This window comes from Apostichopus japonicus, chromosome 16 (assembly GCF_037975245.1).
Source record: "Apostichopus japonicus isolate 1M-3 chromosome 16, ASM3797524v1, whole genome shotgun sequence".
In the NCBI taxonomy this organism is placed as follows: Eukaryota; Metazoa; Echinodermata; class Holothuroidea; order Aspidochirotida; family Stichopodidae; genus Apostichopus; species Apostichopus japonicus.
The window spans coordinates 2,863,431-2,886,970 of record NC_092576.1 but is presented as its reverse complement, the minus strand read 5'-3'; the positions used below and the strand labels follow the sequence as shown (position 1 = coordinate 2,886,970).

At 37.1% G+C, this 23,540-nt stretch overlaps 2 protein-coding genes across 4 annotated transcripts in view; one reads left to right on the top strand and one right to left on the bottom strand.

Moving 5' to 3' along the window:
- The window catches only part of LOC139982074 (tyrosine-protein kinase BAZ1B-like), a 32,332-nt gene extending 31,066 nt beyond the window's left edge, over positions 1 to 1,266 (bottom strand). The window contains exon 1 of one of the 2 annotated variants that reach the window (XM_071994595.1): positions 1,050 to 1,266. In XM_071994595.1, the coding sequence (XP_071850696.1) occupies positions 1,050 to 1,162 (113 nt within the window). In that variant the 5' untranslated portion in view covers positions 1,163 to 1,266. The remainder of the gene's footprint in view (positions 1 to 1,049) is intronic. The other variant, XM_071994594.1, reaches the window with a different exon arrangement.
- Positions 1,267 to 1,376: 110 nt separating this feature from the next.
- Positions 1,377 to 16,842, top strand: LOC139982075 (uncharacterized). Of its 2 annotated transcripts, none has more exons than XM_071994597.1 (12): positions 1,377 to 1,787; positions 3,034 to 3,238; positions 4,686 to 4,775; positions 5,214 to 5,300; positions 6,624 to 6,843; positions 7,570 to 7,768; positions 8,877 to 8,997; positions 10,196 to 10,373; positions 10,992 to 11,126; positions 11,727 to 11,945; positions 12,418 to 12,552; positions 13,218 to 16,842. In XM_071994597.1, the coding sequence occupies exons 1-12, from the start codon at positions 1,627 to 1,629 to the stop codon at positions 14,789 to 14,791; spliced, it is 3,324 nt and encodes a 1,107-aa protein (XP_071850698.1). In that variant the 5' UTR covers positions 1,377 to 1,626; the 3' UTR covers positions 14,792 to 16,842. The 2 variants fall into 2 exon arrangements, with proteins under 2 accessions (XP_071850698.1, XP_071850697.1); XM_071994596.1 differs by having other exon boundaries at positions 12,409 to 12,552.
- The last annotated feature ends 6,698 nt before the right edge of the window (positions 16,843 to 23,540 follow it).

The following is a 23,540-nucleotide window of genomic DNA, read 5'->3' as shown; positions in this document are numbered from 1 at the left end:
AAAATATTTTGAAAAACAAATTGCTCCTTTTTGTATACTTTATTTTGTTCTCATAATGATAAATGCTTTTAATCGTATGGCTATGATTTTGTTAATTGTTTATTATTATTTTTTTCTATTTTATTTATTTTATTAGTAGCCTACCATTGTTATTAATACTATTAGTAAATATATGAAAAATTTTTTTGAGGGGAGGTGGAAGGGGGAAGTTGGGGGTATTGTTATTCATTCTTTTGCAATGGCATGGATACAAAAATGATTGGAGTGACACAGATAAGGCCTTCTACCCTACAACACATATTTTGTTTTGCAATGATGGGATAGGCTATCGGTATCACTTTAAAACTAAAAGTTGCTGAGGCTATACCATATTAAAATTCTTCTCAGCGAGCCTAGTTCTATGCCAAAGAACGGTTTATTTTCATTTTACCAAAAATGATCTTTGAAAGAAAACTAGGCAATAGCCTAGCTGTTTAGAGTAGTTGCCTAGCCTAGGCCCAGTTCTGACATCAGCCTAGCCTACACAAGTCTGAACAATTTTTAACTTCAAGGTTCTCTTCAAAATACTAAAATTTGCTGCTATTCTGTAAAGTTTTTACATGTCATTGGTTTCTGTGCCAAGGCATGGTCATTGGTACATTTGCTAGTGTTAGGCTACCCAAGTTGGTAACATGAACAAATAAAGAAAACATAGGGCTCACTAATTTGGGATTCCTGAAGCTGAACATTTTGAATTGCTCTTTTAATGATCTTATTCGCTTGTTTCATGGGGCTCCTTGGTGGTTTTCGCGCACAGTTTCACGATTATTTATTTTACCTAGGCAAGCCTATCCTGTCCGCCATTTCCTATTCTAACTCCTACGTCGGTCGTTACGTAGCATACAGTACATTCATTCCTATTCTATGCGTATACACTTGTTCGTTAATACTGAACGAGACCTAACATGCTTCAATGCGAAGATCGTTGTCCTAGTGTTATACATTTCACGTATAAACCAACAAAGACAAACGCACTCAAGTAATGTTGCTAACACATCGAGTAAGGATACTTTTCGGAGTCGAATACTTCTTCTGTAAAAGGAATCCGGAATTTTGGCGACTTCAGGTTCTTATTCCTCTCATTGGCTCGGGGTTGATATAACTTTCTACCCCATAGAGGCATTGTGACTGTCTGTTTCCGCAGGAAAACAAGAGAAATGTCGCGCGTTTTGAAATCTGGCGCGAGATGGAAAGTACAGTGACCTTCCCAAAGCGAACCGACAGAAAGTCTTATGTGACCTGTCGCCTAAATATGTAAAAGTATGTTAACATTTATAAATGAGACAGGAAGACAATATTGTACTAAAAACAGTAGAAATATTTTAGATATTGGTACACTATTTTAGAAATGCCCAATAGAAGTCAATTGGACTATTTGTAGCTTAATTATTTCAGGCTTTAAAGATAGTGCACAACGGTTGTTTTGAAAACACCGTGGGTATCAGTGCTGGTGGTAATTACAAACAGACCGGTATAGCGCTTACTGCTTACTAAAAAGGGGTGTATTGAAAATGTATGTTGTGCAATAATTAGAGTTAACATTTTCCCTGCGTTAGGCTGCTTGTCAAATACTTTTATGAGGATAAAATGGGGGTAAAGTATTTATGGAACATCCTGGAGCCTGTAAAGAAGGAGGTTCCTATAACGGATCTGAAAGGACAAACTATTGCTGTCGATCTTAGCGTTTGGATCTGTGAGAACAGTGGAGTGAAGGCTGTGCAGGGCCGAGTTGTTAAACCACATCTCAGGTAGGCCATTGGGCCTAGCCCATAATGAAGCTAAGGCCGATGGCGGAGCCTAAGTTAGGACGAACTGTTACGAGTAATTGTCTCTTTGGCAATATTCCATCCGGAAATAAGCCTTGAAATACAGTAGCCGTAGGCTTATAAAGTTTAGTATAGATTGACCAGTCTCCGCCAGAAATAGAAAGAATTATACTTTTAAAGCTTGGGAGTTGAGCTGCTCGAAGCAAGGAAAGCCGTTTATAATTCTGTGCCGGCATTAATGTTTAAAGTACAGACTCAAAGAGTATAATCCGTTCTATTTCTGGATGAATCTGGTCAAACCATCACAGCTGAGCACAAACTGTGAGAACATCACCTTCATCCTTTAAAAGAACACTAGTAATGCTCTTACTATTGCAAATTTAACGTACACCATTTCATTTCACATCTAATTTCTTATTGTTTTTTTTTTTCTTGGGAGAACCGTAAAGAAATAGCTATCTACCTACAATTGAGCCAGCTTCAACAATCTTACAAGTAGGCCTATATTTTGCAAAATGTATTTCAATTTCTTTGGGTACTGTAGCCCTTTGGTCTTTTATAAAATACACAACACTAAGAAAGAATGGTAGAATACTGTTATTTTGTGTGTTCCCTTAAGTTGCGTATGTTTCTGCAATTTATAGACAGTGTAGTTGCTGTGTTCATTAGTCAAATTGTAACCATTTTCTTGATTGCATATACAGTACAAAGCCTTAACTATAAATTCCCACAGCAAAAAAGCTAAGAAACATCAATTTTGTATTTTGAGACCTTTTCGTGAATTAGTCCATACTGGAATTCTACGGTAAACTTCAAAGCAATGGCGAACTTAGAAACACTTTTTCTTCCTTTGTGCAGTTTGACTCCAGACCTTTACAAACATTTAATTGTATATTTATCTGACAGAATTTGGTCAACCATCAATTGATGAAATCACATTGCTAAACGATAGAACTAAATCACAGAGCAAAATCAGTAAGGTTGTCATCACCACTATATAAAAGAACATTAATGGCCAAGGTTACTACAGTGTAATGCATCTGTTCGATTCAGTCAATTCGACTGTTAATATGTACAGGTAATGCTTCATTTTTGTTTTCTTTATGGCTTCATGAGTCTCTCAGCTCACAGACTATGATCCGGTGAATATTGTAAACAAGCGTATCGTACTTATTCACCCGACGATTAGGTAAAACAACCAAAAATGTTCTTTCTTTCATATCTCCAGGGCTCTTTTCTTTCGAGTGTCAAATCTCTTACAGATGGGTGTCAAATTGGTCTTTGTTGTGGATGGGGAACCACCTGAGATGAAGTGGGAGACCATTTCTAGTCGTGTAAATGCTAGATTTGCTAGCAAAGGTAGAGGAAAAAGAGGTGGGGGAAACCCTAAACAGAGGACGTCAAGATCTCACTTTAAGAGGTTCATTAAGGAAGTAAGTTAAACTAAGATAAAACATAAAGTTGCAATTTACTTCAAAAAAGCATCTTTGAGATACTGTTCATATAAAAAGGGATCTTCAAAATTCCACTGAGGGCACTGTCCTAATCCTACATTATTCTCCAAAGGCTGTATGTACACTTGTCTTAAATGTGCTTGATGTAATAAAAAATGTTTCAAAGATCTGGTCTAGATGACATTGTACTTTACATACCACTAGCAATCAACTAGGAATCACAGGTATGAGGCCGGTATATTTCGGAGACTTTGATACAATGTTTACCGATGTGCTCAAAAGCTTGAAGGGGAGTTTAGCGGACACGATTGAGAATGTATCAAAGAAGCTTTCTAATTGTTTGACGATCAGACTTGTCAAAAGTTGCCAAAATGATCAGTAGGCAACATTTCATTGCAAAAATGTACTTAGTTACACAATGAGTGGGAAAAAAGTTTAGCTCCAATAAATGTAACACAATATATTAATTAGGTTTCAATAGCTTCAAAGACTAGCTTTTCAAGTGTCACAGAACTAGATAGGACAGCGCCCTCTATTAATGTTGGGCATGAACTAAGATCCCATTGTCAAAATTTATATACTGTAAGTAAATTGGAAGCAGACCTGTCTGTAATCTCATACAGTAGTTGCACACTTAGTACAACTTTTGTTCTGGCCTCCTGAGTTGGTACTTTAGTGTTTTGACCTTTGACCTCAACTGGGCCCCAACTGTACCCAATACATTAATGTTTGATGTGTACCCAATGATCTGTACTTAATACATTAATGTATGTAGTGTAAGCAATGTTCATTTTACTCAATACATTAATATACAGGTAGTGTACCCAATAGTCAATGTACTCAATACATTAATGTACATGTAGTGTACCCAATAGTCAGTGTACACAATACATTAATGTATATAGTGTAACCAGGATTTGTGTACTCAATACATTATTGTATGTAGTGTACCCAATCTTCATTGTACTCAATACATTAATGTATGTAGTGTACCCAATGATCAGTATACTCAATACATTAATGTATGTAGTGTAACCAATGTTCATTGTGCTCAATACAGTAATGTACATGTAGTGTACCCAATGACCAGTGTACACAATACATTAATGTATATAGTGTAACCAGGATTTGTGTACTCAATACATTAATGTATGTAGTGTACTCAAAGTTCATTGTACTCAATACAGTAATGTATGTAGTGTACCCAATGACCAGTGTACACAATACATTAATGTATATAGTGTAACCAGGATTTGTGTACTCAATACATTAATGTATGTAGTGTACTCAATGGTCATTGTACTCAATACATTAATGCATGTAGTGTACCCAATGATCAGTATACTCAATACATTAATGTATACATGTACAGTAGTGCCTCAAATGATCAGTGTACTCAATATACGCTTTTCTTTAAATTTTGCAGTGCCTGGAGTTACTGGACTTTCTTGGAGTGCCATATGTTCAGAGCAAAGGGGAGGCAGAAGCAATGTGTGCTCTTTTGAATGAGAAAGGGGTAAAACAGTTTTGGGACATTTTCAAAACAGAATATTTATGAGAGGGGTTTGATGCAGGCTATATTCAGTCACCAATAGGCTATCTAGTGTGCATTTATTCATGTTCAAGGCCCAAATTGCACATTGAAAGTTTCAATTCGATGGTTCTGTATTTTATTTAAAAACGATACTTTCTTCTTAAAATTAGACTCCAATTATCATTATTTCTGTAATTTTTTTCTCACATTCATTTAATCGTCATATGAAAGGTTCCGATTTAAAGACATTTTATTTAAAATTTTATACATTTCCTGACAAAGGCTCTACTTAATTAATCAGTTTTTTTACTGTTCTTTTGTTTTGTTTGTATCTCACTTTTTGTTTTCTCTTTGTTTACAAGATATTCTGTTCCTACGTTTACCAGGCACTAATTGTCTTTTCTTTCATGAATTGTGCAGATCGTAGATGCATGCATAACAGAAGATGGTGATGTTTTCTTGTATGGAGGCAGGACAGTCTATAGGAATTTCCACGTGGCTGGCAAGGTAAACAAGCATCAAACATAAGGATGTCCAGCCGTAACTTACACAGCAAATTTTTAATGCTCGTCTGAGTGAAACAATTTTCTGTTAGGACGACCAAAAATCAGCTTTTGAAGTCGTCCATTAGAACAATTTGTTAATATATCAAGTTCAGATTGCATTATAGTAACTAGATACCTCCAAAGTGGCAAACATGATAAATTGATAGCACCTCCAACCAGTGTTAGCGATAGGATGTTTAAAAAGGGGCAAATTCCCCAATTCAATTATTTTGGGGTGATTTTTCAACGACAAAAAATTATATATTGAGGGGGGTTGAGAGAATTTCATGATGTTACTAGTAAGATGTCCGTACAAATGCCAGTATTGAGATTTAGCGCATATATAGTACATACAGTGCTGTGCAATAAACACTTTGCTATGCCGCACAATCAAAGCCAGTGTTTTCTTGTTGGAAAGATTTGACCAATCACATTACTCCTTACGAAAATCTACAAAACTTTATAATTACTTGTTATTGGCAAGTTGTGTACTGGTGCAGGTTTTGGGAAGTACCAGGATATTTTTCAAAAAATTCCGCCCAAGAGAAAATATTTTTGCGGGACCCTCTAGAAGAATTGCAGGAATCACGCATCCTAACACGAAGGTTGCCCCCAACACTAGTGTTCTATTTGTCAACACCTACACATCTCTCTTTCAGTGTATAAATTGGTCTTTGTTCTTTTGCTACATGTTTCGGACATTACCAAAGTTGCTGTTCTGACAACCAAAAAGTAGGTTGTGCGAAGGTTGTGCGGGGGGGGGACAACCGTAACAAAGTCCTTGAGAAACTTTCCCTGCCTTATGAGATGTTGCAGATGTATGGGAAATGTGGGGTCACCTAGAGCAGCTGACCTAAATTTATTTCATTGCTAAGTAGAATTCACGTTACTATTGAAGACACTGTTCAGTAGTTCTGCAGGTCTGAAAATGAAATTTTTACTTGCCTCAGAAAGGCTCAATTGGTTGGTTACCAGGATTTTAATTAGCCCGAAGAAAGGATACAAATTTCCAGTTCTTCCTCATGGTCTCGTACACTTGTCATGAAGGAAAGTTGTGGGTGGGGTGGGGGTGATGGGAGGGTGACTGACTTTCTCCCATAATTCCATTAATGGATTTAGCTTTAGCTATCTCTTGTTCTCGCTTTTTGTCTGTTTTTCTTTTTCTTTCATTTCTCAATGTCTTGATTTAGTAATTGTTTTCCTTGAGAACTACATTCTGTTCTATTAACAACTACTTATCTTTCTTCTTTAAACCCTTACCGTACAATATCTTTATTGTCTACAGAATCCTGTCATTGAGTGTTATCGTATGTCCGACGTGACTGAAAAGCTTGGAATGTCCAGAGAGACCCTGGTTGCTCTAGCTCTGTTACTTGGATGTGATTATGTTCCAAAGGGAGTTCCAGGCGTCGGAAAGGTACACGCCATGCAACTTGTCAGGCAGTTGGAAGGAAAAGATGTTTTGAAAAGATTTCAGAATTGGTCCAAAGAACCTTCATTTTCTGGTGAGAATTGTTTCCTTCCTGATGTTCGTAGTATCTGTTGTTATGACGATTATTGAATACATGGTATTAAAAGAATACTTTTTTTCTGCTGACTTTTTATACTGCAAAATATCTGTATCCAAAAGTCTTTACAGATTAAAAACAAATTCTGATCCAAACTGTCAAATTACTAGTCTAAACATTTGACAATGATTGAAGAGTAGAGTTGGCAGCCTGCACACACCCACAATATTCCCCTTTGGCTTGTGAAGCAAACAAATGAGCACTCCTGATACATAAAGCAACTATAAAATCAAAAGAAGTGCCAAGCAGTCTGCTGATGTTCTGTTTATTTCTTTCAAGTTTAAATAATTTAGGCTTCATTTTCAAACTCTAGAATTCCCAATCTGACAAGGTTTGAAAAGAGTTGGAAATGGCTGATGTTCTGTTTATTTCTTTCAAATTCAAATGCCTTCTTTTTGCTTTCTGCTCTTTTATATATAAATATATATATGTACATATATATATGTGTAAACACGCTATTCCATTGCATTGCAACTCAGAGTTTTACGCACACATTGAGTTCTTTTTTCTGCGGCGATAATCTGGTCTCCTTTCAGCTTGTTTGCTTACCACGGTGAGGTTCCGAGAGGACTTGCAGTTTTCCCTTGAAACTGGTCTGACTGATATTTGCAAGGTGTAATTTCCTACCCTGCTTTGACATTCTTTTCCTTTTAATATTTACAGACACTTTACCCGACAAACCAGCTCATTGCTCGAGATGTCATCATGTTGGCTCTGCTCAGATTCACAAGAGCAAAGGCTGCCCTCAGTGCAGTGGCACGCCGACCTGCTCAGCTGGAAAGAATCCAACAGAATGCGTCTGTCCCTGGCATAATGCCAAGAAGGAATATGATATCTGCTCTATAGAGAGAGAAATCAAAATGTGAGCAAAGATGTTGTATCTCCGTACACTTAGAGTAGTAGTGTTCTATTTACCTGTATGTAAACTGTGGCATGATTGACTGTGTCTCTGAGATAAATATGATTTGATAGAGATCCAACAGAATGCTTCTGTCCCTGGCATAATGCCAAGAAGGAATATGATGTATGCTCTATAGAGAGAGAAATCAAAATGTGAGCAGCGATGTTGTATCCTTCTACACCTAGAGTATTGTATCCTCCTACACCTAGAGTAGTAGTGTTGTATTTACCTGTATGTATACTGTGGCATGATCAGCTGTGTCTCTAGATAAATATGATTTGATAGAATCCAACAATATGCATCTGTCCCTGGCACCATATTCAGTGTGTAATAATCTTATTCAAAATCTGTTGAAATTTTTGGAAAAGCTCTTTTTGTTTCCATGATATATACACAAGTTTTGATAAATCTGGGAAACCCATTATATATGTGCAATCTATGATGTGTAAATATATTACTTTAGCCATTAATAAGTTAACCTTTAATAACAAGCCCACATATATCATTTGAGTAGTGTGATGTTCCGCTTTTCAAAGAAGACAATAAACTATTGGGAGAATTCGTCTGAGGCTACAAACCTGTGTTCAGTGTCGATGAAACGAAGGTTATTGAAATAAAGGAATAACAGCTGATGATCGTATCTGTATATTAAGGAAACCCTGGAACACAGACATTGTTGCTCTCTTCCTTATCCTCCCACTCCCCCCCCCCCCATCCCCGGCTTGTTTAACACAGATAATTGTTACTATTGTACAGCCCATCCTCTCCCCACCCTAATCGCCTCACCTGTTATAACAATACACCTTGACTGGTAAAAGTGTTAACTACAAAGTTACCTTTGTTGGAATGGCAAAACGTTGTACAGTCTGGGAAGTGTTGTTCTCTTCTTCATCCTCCCACTCCCCCCAACCTCCGACCCCCACCCTGGCTCGTTCCTGCTCTCGATAAATCATATTCACTTATGTTATCTTTTTTTGTCTTTACATAAGTGTGTATTGTGATTAAGCCATTTCTGTGTAGCACTTACAATTTCTCATGACAATTTCCCTATCCTGCAATCTCTTTTCAGAAAAGCTATGAAAATAAGTAATTTTCCACAACAAGATGTCATTAGTGAATTCCTTCAGACCAAAGATGTTTGCCCTAAATACAAGTTGAGGAAATCAAGACCAGACATGGTTAAATTAATGGTAATCAGTTTATTGTGTTTACTTGTTGTGTTTACTTGTTGTGTTTACTCGTATCTGGTAAACAACAGAGTGAGTGATGTCGTCATGGCAACTGAGCTGCAATTGTCTCTGCTCGTCTTTTATAACATTTCAAATTAATTGTAATCAGTTTATTGTGTTTACTTGTTGTGTTTACTTGTTGTGTTTTACTCGTATCTGGTAAACAACAGAGTGAGTGATGTCGTCATGGCAACTGAGCTGCAATTGTCTCTGCTCGTCTTTTATAACATTTCAAACATTTATCAATATTTAAAAATAGTTCTACCCAAACAAAATTGCATTTTGTCATTATTCTCAATACAGAGAACCTTATCAACTAAGCTTACATTGTAAATGTCATTTAGCCTTTGAAGAAGATCCTGCTAGTATCGAAAGTTTGGCCAACTTACTTTTACAAATTCTCTTACACAGGCTCTCTAGTGGATAAGCAGTTTGCTAACAGTTTTATTTTATTTTGATTCTAAATGTGACACATTTTTGAGATAAATCATCAAGTGGATTATAATAAGAAAGACAAGCTTCAGAAGATGTGCGATGATGACATCACAGACCGCCTATTTTGATACAACTTTGTGAAGTAAAGAGTGCTTTCAGCAAGTCACAATGGGCTACATTAAATCAACCATATCTTGAGTTACAGACAAGATATTGAGATGGGTTTTTTTTTTGTGGGGGGGGGACTGTGTGGAATATTTATTTCAATAAAAAGTATTACATTATCAGCGATCAGAGTTGCTATGCTTCTAGGTGGAATGTTTTAGCTATCAAATCTCCATAGCTACATGAGAATACTTTGACATGAAAAACATGCTATTGGTATATGTTTTAAATGTTACAATGTATTCTTTAATATGTTTACGTAATTAGTAGAGTTATATAAGCAGTTCAATAAATTGTATGCAGCTGTAATAAATATTTTCCTGCATCAAAGATAATTATGTATATTTTTCAATAGTTATATGCAGCTTTAATAAATATTTTCCTGCATTAAGATAACTATATATATATATATATATATATATATATATATATATATATATATATATATATATATATACATATATATATATGTTTCTTCCTTCTCTATGTGAATGTTTTGTCTCATGTTATGACATTACAAAAGCATCTTATATTTTCTTTTTTTGTAACATTTACACAGCAATTTGCTAATGAGAAGCTGGAATGGCCTCAAGTTTACACAAGGGAGAAGGTCATAGATTTAGTGACCCTATATGACCTTCAGTGCTCATACCAAGAAGAATTAAAACTGGACCACATTGTGAAGAGGCGTGTGAGGAATGGCCAACCTTGCCTTGAAGTAGCCTGGAGAATGCCTGGTAAGCTAATGTAATAGATGGTATATGTCAAATTAATAGCATGCACAAAGAGAAGCCTCACTCCACCCCTACCCACCCCCACCCCCTTCCCCACCTCCATCGGTCAGTTTGTGTGAGGAATGGCCTACCTTGCCTTGAAGTAGCCTGGAGAATGCCTGGTAAGTTAATGTAATAGATGGTATATGTCAAATTAGTAGCATGCACAAAGAGAAGCCTCACTCCACCCCTACCCACCCGCTCCCCTGGCTTCACCTCCATCAGTCAGTCTGTGTGAGGAATGACCAACCTTGCCTTGAAGTAGCCTGGAGAATGCCTGGTAAGTTAATTTAATAGATGGCATAAAAAATGATAAATGGTGTGAAAAATTAAAGTTTATAAACAGTTTACTATTTTAGTGTTATTTGAAACAAAACATGATTTTATTTGGATATGTTTATTACATGTATTACATTTGTAAAGTCTGTATTGTAAGATATTCTCAAAATATGGTATCAATATCAAGTTCAATTTTCACTCAAAAAACATCTTTTCAGCTGAATTTCAAACATCTTTCATGAATATTGACAATTTTATTTTACTTTTCTCCTTTTTTTACCTTGTACCTTGTCTCTTTTAAAGATTCTTGGCATTTAGAAAATGATGATTCTGATTTGATAGTCACCATTGAGAAGTTGGACTTGTTCAAGTCTGTTTATCCTAAGATGCTTGCTGGATATGAGGCTCAAGAAGAGTTAAAGAAAGGCAGGAAAACAGGTTAATTCTTGCCACTTAAAAAAACAGTATCATGTGGGTTAGCCATTTGTCACAATTTCTGTCAATCTGGTTAGCAAATGAATTTGGAAATCTTGCTTCAGTCTAGGTTATGAAACCTTTCATGATAATTGAGCTGAGCAGTTTCATAAATAATGAAAAAAAAAAATATTCACATTATTTATTTATCCATTTTGTAAATTCTATAAGATATGAGAGCCTTTGGCGAGTTGTGATTGAATAAAGAATCATCACTTGATAGTCACCAAATCCTGTTTGTGACACTTTATTTCAATTTAACTGACGGGAACAGTCATTTAATGTGCATAGTTTGAATATTATTTTTGAGGTTTCCATCTTTCTTAAATATTTAGCGACATATATCTTCAACTGTCTAGCGCACTATTTTGGTTTAGGATATAGCCATACAAAACCAGATGTTGAAACAAGTTTGTATGCATTTGGTATTCTTAGGTATTTAAACATCTTGTTTTATGTTGTTTTGGGGGGGATTTAGTTTATCTTCTTTATCTACATTGACATTAAAATATATCAATAAACTTTTTTCAACTCTCTCTCTTGACATCTGGCACGGTTGAAAAGGCAAGAAGTCCACCAAGGAGGTTGAACAAAAGGGAAGGTCAGAGGATACAAATGTAGATATGATTACAAAGCAGTTAATGGACATGGAACTACAGGCGTTAGAAGATGGTCAGGAAAATGATAAAGCTTTGCTCCAGTCCTCCGGGAAAGGAGAAAGTCAGACAGTAGAGAATGTACGAACTACAGAACTCTTTCCAGAGTTTTACGAGAATAATTTCGGTATGTTACTAATATTGATATTTTTAGAGAATAGGTTTAATATCTCAACATCACTAATATATCGTCTTTTTCTTTTTCATTTTTTTTTTAAATCAGGATATCCAACAGATTACTTTTGAATTTAAAACTAAAGAGCGAAAAAATAAATGTTCAAAGAACTACAAAAAAGCCTGTGTAGGTGAAAGTACAATTGTGTCCTTAAGCCTGTTTTTCTTTCAGTTTGCCTCTGAAGAAGTTCCTGCTTGGATCACAAACATCAGCTTCAGCTTCCAAACCTCATTTCCAGCCTAATCAGTTTGGGGGACAATTTTGGTGACCTTTAAATATCTTTCTCCAAATTGGATCAATTTCAAATTCTTATCAATGTAACAAGCTGCTTGTGGCTGTACTTCCAAGTTTTGCTTAAATTTGCAAGACCCTTTGATTGAATGAATTGATAATTTACTATTTTCCTGCTTTTTAGTCTTTCAAGATTCTTGGCATTTTGAAGAGGATGACCCTGCACTGATTTCCACCATCGAGAAGTTGGAATTGTCTAAGTCCCTTTGCCCAAAGATGACCTCCGAACGTGAGGCTGGAGAAGACTTAAAGGAAGACGGGAAAAAAGGTCAGTTCTTGCTAACTGTACAGGAATTCTCGATACCGGGTGAAATGTTCTCAATTATCCTCATGGTAAATCATTCACAAGTGTTGTCCAAATTTGGAATAACTAATTCCATCTCAACAGTCTTATGTTGTTCTTCATTGTATTCCTACTGTAGAAGAGCTTCAAACAATGTTTGAAGTAGTCGCATTAGGAAAACTTTCAGGGTAATCCATCTTCTTCAGGAAAAAAATTTCCTACTCTTGTCCAAGTTAGAAATGCTTAAAGTGTCTTTTGTCAAGAGTAGTGCAGGAAAAAGTAATTGACAAAGACTTAGTCCTTTACATTTAACTGAAGGAAACAGTTATTCCACAGTACTTAAGAGATTTCCACCTACACTTCAAAAAGAACATAAATCAAAAATGCATAATTAGTATTAAAAAAAGTTGCCAAATATCTTTTAAACTTTCTGGAACTTTAAACATTTTGTTGATCATATTGCTTTTCTAAACCAGATTTTTAATTTGCTCCCTGTTTAGCAGAGACTGTAATTAAGTTTAATAAACATCTTGTGGATTCCTTTTAGTTTTTGGTGGGGAAATATTGAACATTCAAGTATTTCAAGTAAATCATCATTTTTGTTTGTTTTCCTCTCTCTCTCACTCTTGGTTTCATTCATGGAAAAATAGGCAAGAAGTCTGCAGAGGAGGTTGCAACAACAGAAATGTTGGACAACACAAATGGGGATATGTCCCAGTTAAAGGACAAGTCATCCCGAGCACCTGCATCAGAGTCTTCCCTAGTTTGGTCTGACCCGACATTAATCAATATCAACACGCCATTTCAAACTCCCACAGCTGAACCTCAAACATCGATAATTTATTTGGACGAAACTGAGAGCTCACTCATTAATGATTCTCTCGCAGATGAATTGCCATCAATCTCATCTGCTGAGAGTTTTGAAACTCCTGTCATTATTAATGATTGTTCAGGGAAGCCTTCATATAGAGAAGTAACTAGGATGTCTATAGGATCGGATCAGTTTAAAATGGCTGACTTTAATTCTCCAAGGACCAATTTTGCTACACCAGAATGCCATAATAAGATGGAAAAAAGCCTAGATCATTCATTATTCCAAGGATTAAACTTTTCCTTAAAGACAAGTCCATGGAACTGTTGGACTCCTTCGCCAGTTGTCCAGAGTAAGAGTACCTCGAAACGTCACGTCAGCGGATTGAAGGAGGAGACAAAATCAAGACCTATGGCATTAGATACGGAGAGATCAAATCATCTCTCACTCGGTGGGAAAAGGGAAAAATCACAGACACTTGAAAGAGCAGAGCTTGAGAAATACCAAATGAAAGACTCACATTTTAGCAGAAAGGAACAACAGATGAATTTTTGGCAAAGAACAAAACCAAAGATATCAGAAATTGTTGACTTGTGTCACAGTGGATATGAACAGGAGGAAGTGGATTCACAAGAGGAAGAGTTGCATGTCTCAACAGCTGATGACTGTCACAACTGTAGATTTGGAGATCAACCAAATGGGCAGATGGCAAAAGCACAGAGGTCAAAAACTGATGACCCACAGGGTCACGGAAACGAAGAGATACAAGGCTGTCAGAGGACAGAATTGGGCAGAAGAGTAACGTATGACTTGACTGGCCCTGGTGAGGACCTTACCTTTACTGATAACTGTTCAAGAAATAATCTAGGACCTGATGAAGAAGCAAAATCTTACAGGAATTTGATTTCAAAGCATAAAGGTAGCAATACTGAAGGGTTTACACTAAGGCATATAGAACCGTCCAGTGGCAAAGAGTTCCATATCGGTTCACTAAGAGAAGACATACGACATGACACAAAAGTCAGAGGAATGCAAGCAGGGCTGATATCTGGTAAACTGGATGATACCCAGGAAGGTCCACCATTGGGCAGAAATGATGAAAGATTGGGTGTTCATACTAATGAAACTAATGTCGTGAACAGAGCACACTCAAATGTACAAGACCTCAATGATGAAGTCGAGAAACTTTGCATTAGTCGTGACTGTGTCGGCAAGTTAACGCCAGACGGTAACTCTCAGAGCAGGCCATCTTATATCGTGGGCGACAAAGATATGAATATGCAACAGCACATCATCAAGAGAAATATGTTATCGTTGGATGACAAAGAGAACAGCCCGGCATCCTTGATGGACAGATTAAAGAAGAGAAATGTAAAGCATAGAGATATATTAAAATCTATGGAAATGGATTAGGAATGTTAGAATGCAATTATGTGGTGATTTTAACTTTGTAATTGACTACTTTACCCACAAAAGGTAACCGACCATAACGGGACTAAAGAAGACATAGCTCAATCATACTATCATGATTTAGGTTATTTGGAAATATAGAGAAATTTGCAGTGAACTGATAAGAAACATCTTGGTCAGTTTGAAAAGATCCTGGTTGGCATAAATAAAAAGAACATAGATATCTGAGGCTCTTTAGGTTCAATCATGTCATATTTAGACTTGATCAAGTCCTCCTTGTGTAAGAGATCTACGTACCAAGTATAAACTTCACCCAAGTGTTGTTCCTTTGTGACTTAGTTTGTCTTTGACATATGCCGCCACCAATTTCAATGGTTCCTGTAATCCGAGTTCTGGGAGGAACCCAAAACTTGTGGTAACCCAGTTTGAGGAGGCTCGGTTGCATTAGCATTTTGGTCCAGTGATGGGGGGGTGGGGGGGGTGAGAGACTGGTAGGGAGGAGGTAATACACTTGTAACTATGGTTGGTGGTACCTTCAGTATCAAAGTCTGCTTTTTGTCTTGGTCGGAGATGCAAAAGGTTCGTTATCCTTCAAGAGTCTATAATAAGACCATTGTACAACTTGTTTTCATGAATTAAGTTATACCACATCTCATCTTGAACACAGGAGGCAGTAACTTGGCACTGTTCTGACAGAGAAACAGAATAATTTGTAGAATATGAATATGTTATTAATGGCAACAAAGCTTTTAGTTTCATGTGCAGACTAGTAATAATTTATTGAGTTCCACTGAAGTTTCAAAATTACTGACAAAAATGGTAATTTTTGTGTATTAAGAAATAAAACTCTTGAGTCAATGTAATCCATCAGTTAACTTCACTCACCACATTGTCTGTTTATCATCATCATTCATTGATCATAAATACTCCATAAATACTCAATCATAGATGATGTTTCAGGAAATTATGAAAACAAAAGAAGGGGAAAGGTACAGCTGTTGGACTGTCCCTTGAAATTCCCAAAAGTGTACTTGACCTGCAAAGCATCAGTGCAGTCAAATTGCAAATGCCAAAAATATGCATCTTATTATTATTTTTTGGTTTTTAAACGACTTCTTTATATTGAACAGAGCAATTGTTAACTATTCATCTCATTAAAGAAGGGCTGCCATTAACTTAATACACATTGAAGTCACGGTAAAAGTTAAAGGTTTACAGTCTTGTATGAGGCTAATGCCTCCTCACTTGACTTTACAGCACTAAACCCCTGGTCATATGGGAACTGGTCACACTCACACACATGTGTGCACAATTCAATCAGTCTCTCCCAGGGCACCACATCCACGTGTCCCCCGGGGACACCCCCATAGGGTGCAGCCACAGACTGGCTCACACAATTATATGTACAAGTTACCTCGCAGCTCCCCATTTATACGCCTGGGTGAAGAGAGGCAATGGAGATAAAGTGCCTTGCCCAAGGACACATTGCAATGATCTGGTCTGACCTGCAATCCTTAGATCACATCAGATATTTGTCCCGTTTTATAGCCACAAAAATATAACCTCGCAGACTAAATTGCCCTAAATCTCTGCGGATGGGTCTCAGTCAAGTTAAAAAAATGTCACCGTTTTATTTATGATACGTACTGTAAATAAACTAAGTAAACATGTTGTATGCAGAACTCATATATTTATTCCCCGTCTGTACTGTACATTACATAACTGTGCGTGCCCATTTCCATAGCATAATGTACATCACAGTCATGTCATATACGTGACACAAGGCCACATATTAGCCTCTCAAGCTTGGTAAGGAGCTACATAGTTCTCTTCAGAATCCAACATTTTCTTCAAAGGAAAGGGAGGGAGGGAGCAATGTCCCACTTTTCCCTTAATCCCTATAAATATGTTACTTACTAGTATGAGCATTACTGGCCAAGTTAGAGGATAAATATGTACAAGACATTTTCAGCTCAATTTCATGATGACCTCACCAACTCTGCCATTGCCATATATATATTCATGAAATCTCACAAAATACTAAAACTTGTCCATCAAGTTTTTTTAAAATTAGGATGCAATTTTTGACCAAAAGAGCCAGAAATTTGCAGGTTATTTAGGGTCAACAGTAGACTTCAGCTATTGGAGCATCCCTTTAAACAAATGTGCAATCAGAAAAGATCGGTACGATCATGGAGCTATAAACAGCTCCATGGTACGACTAAATGTTATGCAAATCTTTTGAACTTGTCAAAGCAGGTATTAGTTTAATGGTTCGTATTTGACAATGCTAGAAATGGATTTGAGGGTAACTAGTAGTCATTAGGAGAATAATTTGATTTTTATAATGAAGTGATCAGTTTATATTGGTCATCTGCTGACTGTTAACTGCTTAAATCATGTAGAGCAATACAAGGACTGGCCATAACTAACAGCAAATTGGCGAACCTCAGTTTTCTTAATGATACGTGAAAGAATCGCTCATCGATCAAAACTGTTCTAAGATTTTTATGCAGAGCAACAAGAGTTAGAATATTTTTTGAACCTCCTGAATTATATATTTAAGGTATTTTACAACCACTTCACACCAGAGAAAATCAGTTTCTGCAGCAAATGGTCTGCACATCAAATCATGTTTCAAGAACATTAAAAATAGTTTTCATTCAAAGAAATAAATAAAATAAGATTCAATTTTTCCAGATCCTCAGCTCAAATCATGTTCAGTAATTAGTGGAGCAGTTAGTAGTGATACACCTTTCTCAGTCTCTGTGTCCTGTTTTTTCACATCTGTATCTTTTTTACCTTCACAGCTCATTTTTAAAATACCATATGTGTTCCATAACAGCCTAGAAAAGGTAAATATAGGTGGCTACACAAAATAAAGTTTGCTATGTTTTTTGGTGTATAATATTTTATAACAAAGTTTGCTTGAAACTTTTCCTCCAATAATCTTACATTGCTCTTAGATAGCAACTTCATCAACTTCCTAAAATACTGAAGACCAAAAGAAGATTGAGAGATGAGAGTATATTAGGTTGACATTGCTCTGTGTACCCTGTGGAGTATGAAACATGTGGCAGTTTGTTTTACTGTCAAGATCAGGCCCAGATTGAAAGGATACTTATACAGTTTCCAATCACAAATAAATGTCCTTATTCTAATGGAACTTACAGACTATAGCACGATTAGTTTGTAGGGATAAATTGTTCCTTTGAACCTCATGTAAATGTCATTTCTTAAATTACAATTTAGGTTATGTTGAATCTATGTGTTTATACATGAAGTGATAAACCAAATGATCCAATGATACTTCAAATGTTGTTATCTCGAGAAAAAATTATTCATATTTACGTTGAATGCAAAATATCACTGGTATGCATAAAATCAGTTCCTCTCCCCCCCCCCCCCTCCCACCTCAAGAAAAAGAATGTTTTCCTCTGGAATATTCTTTACACCAAAATTGGAAATAAAGGAAACATTCAAATTTCCAATGTCCCTTCGAGAGCATGATTCACTCCTGAAAAATCCTGGCCAACCGTCTTGTTTGTGACCATCACCGCATGTTTAAACTTTCAAAGTTATGACGTTGCACCAGAATTGAAATGGTTGTGAAGAGCAGGATTCTTGTTTCCATAGCCATGCAACAGACTGCTATTATTTGACCTTTCCAGTCCAGTAAAACTTAGTTTTTGGAATACAGACGAAAAATATCATCAGCCTTAGAATTGACAGAGCTGTCACAGCGATAGCAGTAATTGACATAATCCTCGCTGATCGCCGACTAGAAAAAGTTACCGGTTCCTGATAGACAGGTTTACGACCAAAGGACCCGACCGACAGTCGAGGCAAAGTGTATGTTGCAAGATGGCGTTGAAGTACTGGCGGACGCTCCGAATCTCATAATGTTGCAACTGTCCAAAGAAAGGTCATGTGAAGAACAGGATGCTCACTGCCATGGCGATGCAACAGACTGCAACATATGGACTTTTTCTCTCTCCAATTCTTGCAAATTTCCAAAATACTCCAAGTAACCTGAATCATGACAAGAAAAAAAAGTTTTGGAAAATGTTTCAAAAAATATAGGAACTTAGGTCTTACAAACTGAAAATTATGTCCAGGCATATTTTGAAGAGCTGCATTATCTGTAGCTTTGTAACTCTGCATTAAAACCAATCAATCTATGTACCCCCTCTAAAAACTATTTCCCGCATCTCATTAGCTGCTTGGTTATCACACACACTTATAATGGTGGCAGACAATGTTACCAAAATCTTAAAGAGGGACATATTCCAAAGATAATAGTTGAGTTTGTGTCCCCATTTAGAGCAGACTGATCATCTTAATATTGCTATATAATCAAAGTGGATCATTGGAGGGGGGTGGGATCCAACGGGCCCAAACCCCCTCTTCTTAAAATTTTGGGTTAGTGACCGCTTTTTAATGGTGAGTTTCTTGAATTGTTAGTTAACTAGTGCAACTGTTGAACATCGAACCTATCACCAATTAAGTACCCCGCAGCCTTAAAACACATATACACATATTTACTTCATGTATATTATATCAAAGCACACACTTCAGATCAGCCCTGGACTGGTTTTACCGAACAAGTATTTTGACAGAACTTTCTAACAAAGATTTAAATGCACTACTGAAAGTCAAGTTAGTTGTCGATTAAGATTGTTAGGCTTTGATCAGTGGATAGATGGAATAATCATTGTTGAGTGCAAATGTTAGATTAAAAGTTTCAGATTCACTAGGGTGATAAAAAACTAAAAAAGAAGTTTTATCAGAAGATTATACTTTTTTGCATGGTGAACCCCAATGTTCCCCTTCATGATCTTGGCCACTCTACTGTTGCCTGCAGAAGGGGTCGACTCTACTGGCTCTACTGGGAGGAGACATCCCTCTCCATGCAGAGAAATTGCTTTAAATATGATTAAAGGGATTGAAGACTCAGGCACAAAGAAACGTCTGTTGCCGGTAATCTAACTTGGATCAAACGAGGTGTAACAGAAGTGTTAGACACCACCATCGATCCCAGAAAATACACACACAGCTTGCTACCGTCAGAAATTAGACACTAGTGTTCATTCAATACATGCAGCTACGGTCAATGCCCACAACACAGTGTACATAGCAGCGATGGACATCTCAGGTCCAGATAAAGATAACAAGGTGACACGAATCAATACTGTCTGCATTTTGTAGCGACAACAAAACACTTCACTTGCAGGCAACGGAAAGTGAACTTTTTCAGAGGGCGGCACATGGTTTGGGGCGAGTCTTCAATGCCTTAAGGGTGCTTAAGGTAGTTTGAAGTAATGTATGTTCAAAATTTCTTTCACATTTAGCAGTACAAATACTGGCAATTTCTCTGTTCTTCCAGTTGAATTTGTTTTTGTGACCATCCAAAGTTTTTGGGCGAACCAAGAAATGGTTGAGACTTTCACTTTGAATATCCAGGATCTACAACAAGGTTATTGTAATAGGCAATCGGTCAGTTTTCAAATTAGCATGTTGAGTGTCAAAATTTGCAGAACTTCATAATCGTCAGCATCTTACCCTTCTTTGTTTTTATCGAGCATTCTTGGAGCTATCCCTCTAATATACGTGCAGGTGCATATCAGTAAAAGGACCACCGTCAACAGACTCTGGAAGTTGAACAAGGCAGACTGCAGGAAGATAAAGAAAGAAGGTAAACCTAAACAACTGATTCATCTTGCAAGTTTACAGTATGTAGGGTTCTAGTCTATCCTATACTGGTAACCTACCTGGTACCCTCTGTATAATTGTTGTAATGTTAGGTGCACTGTCAGGTGTTCATGCTAGGTCAAAGGAAATTACATTATGTATAACCCTAGCTTTGTAGTAGCATTCCATACTGTTTGGAGACCTAGCCTAGTGGGGTATGGCTACAAACAACTCATGTACGATTAATGTATATATGTATACATTGTACTAAGAGGTGTAACTGGAGGGCATTGAAGTGAGATAATAAAGGAGAGTTGCAGCAACCCTCGAGCAGTCAACATGTGTTTACTCAATCTCAGTATGCTGTCGGTCCCTACCTAGGCTACTTACCAGTATAATGACCTTTTCCAAGCTGTTATACACTTAGCCTAGTTCAATTGTTAACCAGATACAGTAAAGGAGAAGATTTCTCATGCCAGCGGAAGCGCTGGTTTGAAACAGAAAATTGAGTACTTTTGTTATTATTACAGGACCGGCAGTTTCGTGAATCTAGTACAAATTAATAAATGCATATATAACCTAACGTTAGCCCTAGCCTAATTTAGGCTAGGCTGTGCCTACACTACACTACATTATTTAAGGTCAGCCTACCAGCCTCCATTCACAGGAGGTTCATAACTCATTTCTTTACACCAAAACCTTTTTTCCACTACCATATTTTTTCAGTAAGGCAAGACTGTCGATAAGTTTAGTTGAACATCCAGGACACAATCTGCTGTGGAAATGCTGTAGGCCTAATTGTCACTCTCTATGTCGACCTGCCAACAGAGCTTCCGATAGACCAGTGTCTTTGACGTGGCTGAGGCTAAACCTCAAGTGTTTCATGTGTGCGTAAATTATTACATTATTGATAGGCAAATCGTACAGTGTTAAAATACTGTTTAGTAACGTGCACAGGAGTAACTTCTATGGAACATTGTTAACAAGAACGTTTGAACTTTATATACGTTTTCTCTAGAAATGAAGTTTCTTTGTCATACAGTTATGTTGTTTTTATTCCTTTCTTCTTTTTTCGTTGTTGTGTTGAGGAGCTGGAGGGGGTGATATTAGGGGAAGGGCTATCATGGCTATGAGGATAATAGATGATTGTTTATCAAATAGGTACACACCTTTCAATCTACATATTAAAAATTTCATGTACTTACGTGTGCTTCTTGAATTTGCTGATATGAAGCTAAAGCAAGTTCATGGGGCTTCGCCTTTAATAAACCCCCATATGACACGGACCCAATGAAACAGTAGCGTGCGGAAGGGCGGTCGACCGGTGCCATTTCCTCCTCCCATCGTAATTATTATTTTATTTTTATTTTTATTTAATTATTTCGGGGAAACTAGCTTCATTCGGTGGATTATTGCTTTAAGCCGAGAAAGATTTGGAGCACTACTACCACCAGGTGTGCCAACTTATCCCCTTTGCAACCTAACACAAAGTATTATTTCGCCCGTCCATCAGGCTGACGTACGTCTATTTTTAGTATTCTTCTTGAGGAGGTACCATCACCTCTCCCTCCGCTGCATAGGACACGGCTTTTATGACCTCAGGTCGGCCGGCCCTTCCGTGATAACCACCCTCCCCCCATTACACCCCCCATAGATAGATGGATGGATGGATGGACAGACGGACGGACGGACGGACGGACTGGTGGGTGGGTGGGTGGGTGGGTTGGTGGATGGACGGACGGACGGACGGAAGGACGGACGGACAGACAGACATACACACATACAGATCTTACCATTTAACCAAGCATTTGCGTTAACGTCACACCCATAATAATAGGACCAAAGCTATAACTCAAAGAAATTCCAAGTTGAAAATGTGAATGTCTTTTCAAGGATACCGTTACTTCCTTCTACGTGCATATACGAAGTTATTTCAACATTGTTAGTGGGGTACTTTACGTGGACAGAGGTTACCATGCAGCCATACATTTGCGTTAACGTCTTTACTCCAACGACAGTCAGATATATGTGGTTTTGGCATTGAAGTTCCCTTCGGTGAGAAAAAAAAAGAAGTAACCAACATTTGGTCAAAACGATCGTCGAACCTACCAAGATTACAATTATCGTGTTACCAATACCACAACGTTGTTGAATTCTCCTGAGGGAAAGATCTACTGTCAAAAGGTGAGTTTCAGTGCCTGCAACAACGACTGGGCAAATTGTATCAGTGTTTCAAATACTGAAAATGGCGGATACAATAACATACGCATTCATCCAACGAATTTGGTTGCATTCAATATTTTTGCTATATTGTGTTATACTGCTTAATTCGCAGTTTGCACAATCAGTTTGTTCTTTCGTACACATGCTTGGTTGATTTTATATTATTTTCCTTTACGTGAAATTTACAAAAGAGTAGCCTCTCCCGTCTAAGTACAGCACTTAAACATGACTTAAGTGTATTTTGTTTTAATGTTTTGTCGTGCTTATTTGAACTGCTCATATGGTTGCTATATAGTCTACTGTACGTTAACAGAAAACCCGACACAGGTTTCTAAAGAGGAGGGAATGGTCAGGAGTCAGACCAATGTTCGATGGTGGTTAAAGTACCCACGTGTGGATAAAATAACAACTGATTCATATTGTTCAAGAACTAGTAATCTGATTTTGTAAATAATCATAAGCCAAACAAAATGAGGGAGAAAGAACAAAAAACTAACATCGTTAAAGACATTTGTGGACGCCCGCTGAATTACATGCGGAAATGGCAGTGTCTGGGATTTTTTTATAACAGGAAACAAGGGGCCTGAATACGCAGTCATACCATAAGCAAAGAGATATTAATATCCTGAAATCTTAGAACTGGTAAAGACTAGAGTTATAGTACATAAAGCCCTTTTAAGATAACCTTTTGCCCTCAAAGCCATCGCTGTATGTTTGCCATCCGGAATATGGTAACGAGGTAAACTGATACTGGTGGTACTATCATAAATATGTGTCGCAAAATGCAAAGCACTAGTTATTTATATATATATATATAAATATATAGTAAACATAACTT